This window comes from Lolium perenne, chromosome 2 (assembly GCF_019359855.2).
Source record: "Lolium perenne isolate Kyuss_39 chromosome 2, Kyuss_2.0, whole genome shotgun sequence".
NCBI classification, from domain to species: domain Eukaryota; kingdom Viridiplantae; phylum Streptophyta; class Magnoliopsida; order Poales; family Poaceae; genus Lolium; species Lolium perenne.
Genome location: NC_067245.2, coordinates 251,683,279 through 251,690,478, shown reverse-complemented (window position 1 = coordinate 251,690,478; position 7,200 = coordinate 251,683,279). Strand labels below are relative to the sequence as shown.

Genomic DNA, 7,200 nt, shown 5'->3' with positions numbered 1-7,200 from the left:
AAATTGTTCAAGTTACTAAAAAGTGTTCACGCACTATTAATAAAATGGTTCACGCTATTTAAAATATTCACATTTTTACAAAAAAAAATTCACACTGTTTTCCAAAAAAAATATGTTCACATACTTTAAATAAAATGTTGTCACACTATATATTAAAAAAATGTTCAGACACTATAAAGAAATGTTCATGGTTTCGAAATAGATTATTCAAAAAAATTCTAAAAATGTCCATGGATTCAGAAAAAAAAGTATGGTCATGGGCTAAAAAATTATTCATATATCCAAAAAAAAGCAGAATTGTTCATAAAAAATGTTGGCTGTACAAAATAATTGTTTACGAATTCTAACATAGAGTAGGAAAAAAAGGGTAAAAAAGTGTAAGGCAAAGACACAGTAAAACCCGAAATGAAGAAAAGAAAAAGAAACGAAAAAGGTACAAATGGGCCGGCCCATGCGGAGACATAGAACGGGCGAGTCCTACTAACGGTCCTATAACCGATACATAGTGTGTGGCGCAATGCATAAGTGCAAATCCAGAGCAGGGGACTTTCTTCTAGCCCAACCGGAAAGAGTAAACAGCAATAGATTATTCTGCAAGGTAGGAGTACTACAGTTCAAGAGTTATTACTACAGGATCCACGATTACAAACAGGAGGAAGCCTAATGCCCATATGAATTCGCCGTACTGCCGTTTGTCAAATGCTCAAATTTAGCACTGCCTGACAGTATTTCCTCCACAGCTTTCTGAAAAACAGAGCAGCATATCAGTGATATCCACACTTCCGCACACGAGTTAGAGCATTGTTGATAGAAGAAGGTCCACTGAATCTACGGTTTCTATACCTCGATACATGTCAGGGCATGCTGGACGTCACTATCTGAAATTTGGTAGTGGATGACGAGTCGGACGCTGCAAATTAAGGTTGTTCAAAATTGAGGGTTAATAGTTGTGAAGCATACATCATACTACATATGAAAAGGGCATTTCTTAAATACAATATAAAGTTTTAGTCAGAGACCAATACAGGCATATAAGGATAAGGATACTTATACTGAGCTTAACAATACTAGGCAGTATGAAACACGGTTGAGCTTGACAAAAAGAATTACACTTCTACTAGAGGGAAAGGAAATTGAACCTCTTTGAGCTTGCTGGCATTGCTAGCACATTGCGCTGTTCGAGGACTTGACACAGTTTATCAGGTGTTATGCGTGGATCCGCAATATCAAAGAATACCTAGCAAATACACCATCGGAGATATAAATAATGATAGTATCTAAAGGTGAAATATTATAGGGAACAATCAAACTCAATAGATGGTCTAACAGGCTAACCATATTGGTCTCCACTGAAGTTAAATCAACCGTAAACTGTTTAATTTTCTTCAGCCCATCTAACAAATTGGCAAACAAAATAAATTCAGGATTGTCTCCCATCAAGGACTAAATTATTAGATATAAATAAGAGAAGTGAGAATCAACATGGAACCTGCTAAAACTTTAGCCTTCCTATGGTCATCAGCAAGCTTGCCCACGGTGTCGCGAACTCCAACATAGGCAGCAGCGCAAAGAATGCCCACCTGCCTCATTCCACCACCAAGTGTCTTCCTAAGAATTTTAGCCTGAAAGCATTGTTCAGAGTTTCGTTACATGTTCTCGGAAAAAGCTTAAACCTGCTGCTAGCAGAGCATCCATCATCACCTTGTCTATGAAGGCCTTGGCACCAACAATAATTGATCCAACGGGAGCACCTAACCCTTTTGATAGGCATACCTGCAGTTTTGACGTTTAACAGATAAAATAGAGTCACACATCATCCTATATTCCAGAAGGGCAATTTTGGTAACGGATCAATGTGATAAAGATGTTCAACAGAAAGTTTGTGCGTACCGAAACCGAATCAGCAGCCCTCACAAGTCTATCAACAGGTACTCCAAGCGCCTGACAGGGGAAGAAGAGTGATCTGAAATTTCAGGAGAAGATACGCAGGCTGAAGTGATCCCATACTAGTACTTACCACGGAAGCGTTGAAGATGCGAGCTCCGTCTATATGAAGCTTCAAGCCATGGTTTTTAGCAACCTCGCCAACCTTGTCAATGTATTCTACGGACAGGCACTTGCCACCACAACTGCAGCAGGAACAAGCAAGAAAATATATCGATCAGAAACATGAGAAAGGGGTAGCAGAGCAACTCGCTCTGCATGTCTGTCAAAGAGAGAAAAAAAAGAAAACTCACTTTGCATGTGTGTTCTCCAAGCAGATGAGCCTGGTGGTGGGATAGTAGAGCGCCCCGTCCTGATGCCTGATGGCGGCGACGATCCTGTCGATGTCCATGGTGCCGTCGGCGTTGTTGGGAACAGTTTTTGGGTGGACGCCGCCGATGGTGGAGATGCCACCGTTCTCGTAGACGTGGATGTGTGAGTTGTCGCCGAGGATGACCTCGCAGCCCCTGGCGTCGCAGTGCACGAGGACCGAGACGAGGTTGGCCATGGTCCCCGACGGCACGAACAGCGCCGCCTCCTTGCCCATGATCCTGGCCATCTCCGCCTCAAAGCGCTGCGCGGTCGGGTCCGCGCCCAGGACGTCGTCGTCCACGTCCGCGGCCGCCATGGCGGCGCGCATCGCCTCCGAGGGCTTGGTCACCGTGTCGGACCGGAGGTCCACCACCTTGTTGTTGGTCACCATCGCGCGTCCTGGTTCTCTGAATCTCACGTACGGCGCCGCTGCGGCCAACAGGAGTGGAGGTTGTTAGGATTGCCGATGGATCTGTTGTGGTAATATCTCGGCAGCAGCACCCCACGAATTGTGCGAATGAGAATGCAGGTTCGATTGTTTGGTAGTACGTACCTACTAGCAGAACTTTGTCTCTGCCTATCACGTGTTAGTCCTTATCGTGAAAAGATGTTTCTTTCTCGCTGAAAATGAAAATTCTACTCTTTTAGGCACACCGGGCAACGCACAGTCAGTGCACCGTAGGAGTATTAGAAAACGACTTTGCTGGAAGTGTGGAACAAGAAAGCAAGCTAGGCTTTGTTCTCTCCCTCTGTCAAGTCCAAGTCCAAAAGCAAAAAAAAAAAAAAAAAAACCAGCTCGGCGTTGCAAGCCCGTCCAAACCCAATAGAGGACAGTAGCGTTGTGAACTTGGCACGCCTCCCTCCACGCACACACGCCAAATGTGTGCACAGGAGATGGCACAACTCTATCCGTCCAACAACCAGAAATTTTGGTGGCACATGTCAGGCATTTCCCCAGAGGAATTGTTCACAAGCGGCGAAAGTATAAACGGCTCCCTCCAAGAAGAAGGGAAGATTGGAGCTGAAGGGGATTAGATGAGGGCAGTCGCGCATCGCTAGCTAGGGAATCATCATTCAAGAACAATCCACCGTTTCAAGAAAAGAAAAAATCTAGTAGAACAATCCACACGCGTGGTTCTAGAGCACGAGATGAGATGAGAGAGGCTGAAAGAAATGAAGGATGTGTAGAATTGCGCACCAGAATCCGGTGGGGATCAGACGATGCAGCCGGAGGAGGACCGGAGACGAGGCGGATTCCGGCCGAGAGTGGAGTGGCTTCCGTGGTGGCGTTGGAACTGCGGGCGGGGTGGTGCTTTATAGACGAAGGAGGTTGTGCGTCCGCCGCCTGAGAGCAGGAGGAGGAGGTGGACGATAGATCGATAGTACATACCTAGGTGGCGTCGCGTAATCAGCCACGCCCGTTTCGTGACCACCCGTCGTCACGTGCGCGCCTGCGCCGCCACGTTGGATGGCGCTGGGCCGTTGCTTTTCTGCCATCGGTCTTCCACCCAGCTGTGGAACACTTAACCTAGATGAGATGATGTGCCACCCTCCTCCGGTGGTACGGGAAGAGACCAATTAAAATCTCCAGTAAAAAAATAATGTTTTAATAGATTATGTTAGGATTTTGGTAGCGAATTCTTTTTTGTTAGTTTCACCGTATCGTCTGCAATAAGTGATCTTCGACCTTTTGTTTGACGATGAGATCTTCACGACATCACTGATGGTGTTGCAAGGTTACAATTTTCTATGTATGGGCGTTCAGATCTTGCTTCACCATATCAATTTTGGATCTTTTCTCATGGTTGTCGCGAGGAGGATTATCCTCGCAGTTTTGTCCTAGCTCATATGTCCTCGACAATGGTGATTCGTACTTTCGGCTCTCCAGCGACGTTGGCAAGGCTGGCCGGTTGTTATTCCCTTACATACTGGTGTTGTTACTCTCGCCCGATGTTGGTTCACTACTTTAATAGTTACGCGTGTGCACGCGGTTTTGGCATTGCGGCTAAAAATAAAATTACGGGAGATCCTTCGTTGGTGTTTACAAGTTTATGATTTGTTATCTATCTTTGGCTTCCTTTGGGAGAGTACAAGATTGTGTCTTGAAAGAAGAAAGTGTTTGAAAACCTCAAAGATTTGATAGTATCATTTAGACTTTATTTTGTAATCGTTCTACCATGTACTATTTATTACTATAAATATATGTGGTATTGGTTGTAAAAAAGGAAAAGTCTATTTTAATTATGTATAAACTTGTAGAATCATTTGTATCATAAACTTACTAATCCTGGTCTAAATCAAACACAAGAGATGTTCGGTGCACCGGGAACAAATGATCTCATGCGGGATTAGAGGTGCCCACCCGTTAGTGCAGACACCATAGTCAGAACTGTCTTCCTCCTCATCTTTACCAGATAACGACCGACGGGACAAACGAGATTTGGAGCCATGGCCGACGAGCCGATGATAACCCACAAGTATAGGGGATCGCAGCAGTCTTCACGGGAAGTAAATCCCAATTTATTGATTCGACACAAGGGGAGACAAAGAATACTTGAAAGCCTTAACAGCGGAGTTGTCAATTCAGCTGCACCTGGAAACAGACTTGCTCGCAAGAGTTTATCAGTAGTAACAGTTTTATAGCAGTAGCAGTAGTGAAATAACAGCAGCAGAGTAACAGAGACAGCAGTAGTGATTATGGTAAACAGCAGGATTAAAATACTGTAGGCACGGGGATGGATAACGGGCGTTGCATGGATGAGAGAAACTGAAAGATCGAGATGTCGCCTAGAGGGGGGGGTGAATAGGCAATTACAAACTCTTGCGGATTTGTCTTGTATGAATGCGGAATTAAACTATCGTTTAGTTTACAAGCACAAACCCTAAATATGCTAAGCTCAACTAAGTGTAACAATAGCAACTAGAGCTAAGCAAGATAGGCACAAGATATATGTAGCACAAGTGATAGCAAGATATATGTACTTCAAGCACGATGGCTATCACAAGGAAAGAGAGCTCGGGTATAGAAATAACCGAGGCACGCGGAGACGAGGATGTATTCCCGTGTTCCCTTGCTTTGCAACAAGGTACGTCACGTTTGGAGGAGTGGAGGTCCCACGAAGGATTCCCCGCGCCACGAAGGCTCACCCTATTCTCCGAACCACACCCACGAAGGATAATGGCCCTTTCCTTATGGTTAGCTTTTCCTCCGCTCCGGAGATGGCAAGCTCCACAACCACTTCACAAGCTCCACGAAGGAGAAGCCCGGGCCTCTTCACAATCTTCTTGAAGAGATCACCGGAGCACCAATCACCAAGCCAACTAGGAGGTCACCCTCCAAGAGTAACAAGCTCACGGTCTCTCACTCGAACAAATCGTGGTGGAGAGCTCAACACTATGCAATGATGCAAAGCAAGAACGCCGGAGGTGTTCAAGTCCTTCACACTCAAATCCCACCAAAGCAACGAATGCTAGGATGAGATTGGAGAGGAAGAACAAGGGGGAAAGTCAACCAAAGACTCCAAGATCTAGATCCCAAGAGATTCCCTCACTTAGAGAAGAAACGGTTTGGTGGAAGTGTAGATCTAGATCTCCTCTCTCAAATCCTCAAATATGAGCAAGAATGGTTGGAGGAATCAAGGGGGAGAGCAAGTTCTTCAAATAGCAACAATGGAGGTGAGAGAATAGGAAGAACTAGTTTGCTCAAGGTGGAAGAAAGGTATTTATAGCCCAAGTGGAAAAATAACTGTTGGGGGAAAAAGACAGAAAAACGGGCAGCAAATTGGGCAGGAAAAACGCCCCCAGTCTGAGCAGCCGGCCGAGAGCAGCAGCCGGACAGGCCGGTCAAGCAACCCAGTCGGACCGGCCCAAGCAACCGGGCTGAGCAGCAGCGCGCGAGGGTTGCAGGCCGCGGGTGGGCCGCGCGGCGGTGAGGTGGCCCATTGGGAAGCCGGTCGGACCGAAGCAGCGGCGAGCAGGCGGTCACGGACCGGGCCTGCGACCGGACTTGGGCCAAAAGGCCCCGGGAGGCGGCCCGGATGGCACCAGCGCCGGACCCGGTCGCGGACCGGGTGGGCCGGTTGCTGGGCCGGTCGACCGGCCGGCTCCCACCCCTTTTTCCCTTTTTCTTTTTATTCTTTTCTCATCTTTCCTATTTCTTTAATAACTAATGCTCCCGAACTCCGATTGACATGAAACCAATTTTGTTGGAAAGATAACGACGAATAGAACCCCAACAAAAACTGGAAATATGGAGACTCCTCACATAACATTTTTAGATGATTTTAGAGAGGGAGTCTCCCACCGTCAGGAAACGGTAAAGACGTCCAAACTCGAAAACGCAATAGAAGATGCATGCGGATTCCGTTTTCGATGAACTTGGGCTTGTTGTAAAGCTAGCAACAAGCTCAAGAACCTCACACAGAGAAACACCAAGAAGCAATAGGGATATGCAAAGTATGCAAAGGATTGAGCTCCCTAAGACGATGCGATCAAGTTACCCAACCGAAAGCCCCTCTTGATAGTGCGGCTATTTATCCTATAATCCGGTCTCCCAACAACCACCTTGAGACCGGTAAAAGGAAAACCTAGCAAGGCCATACCTTTGCCTTGCGCATCCCGATTGATCTTGATGATAGCTCTTCAAGCTCCACTCAAGCCGGAATGCCTCACTTGATCATCGTCGCTTCGTGAAGACTCACAAATGCTCCCCCATACACCATGATGGGAAAGCTCTATTGATGCATATCTTTACATGTCCATTATCACCAAATGGACGGCAAGCTTCAAGCATGTGATCCACTTGAGATGCTCATCTTGAACTTGCCCAAATCAACTTTGTATCTTCTCATACTCACTTAAGATAGAGCATGGCTAATATTGAGTTCCACATAAGAACTCCATCTT

The 7,200-nt window shown here is 46.1% G+C and overlaps 1 protein-coding gene across 2 annotated transcripts; it reads right to left on the bottom strand.

The window, feature by feature from the left end:
• Positions 1 to 565: 565 nt before the first annotated feature.
• Positions 566 to 3,652, bottom strand: LOC127335601 (probable low-specificity L-threonine aldolase 2). Of its 2 annotated transcripts, XM_051362309.2 has the most exons (11): positions 3,494 to 3,648; positions 2,849 to 2,916; positions 2,238 to 2,724; positions 2,018 to 2,129; positions 1,891 to 1,941; positions 1,702 to 1,773; positions 1,490 to 1,622; positions 1,336 to 1,394; positions 1,140 to 1,237; positions 844 to 910; positions 566 to 744 (listed from the first exon to the last, which is right to left on the bottom strand). In XM_051362309.2, exons 3-11 carry the CDS (start codon positions 2,684 to 2,686, stop codon positions 661 to 663), a joined length of 1,125 nt encoding a protein of 374 aa, XP_051218269.1. In that variant the 5' UTR covers positions 2,687 to 2,724; positions 2,849 to 2,916; positions 3,494 to 3,648; the 3' UTR covers positions 566 to 660. The 2 variants fall into 2 exon arrangements, with proteins under 2 accessions (XP_051218269.1, XP_051218268.1); XM_051362308.2 differs by lacking the exon at positions 2,849 to 2,916 and having other exon boundaries at positions 3,494 to 3,652.
• Between the last annotated feature and the right edge of the window lie 3,548 nt (positions 3,653 to 7,200).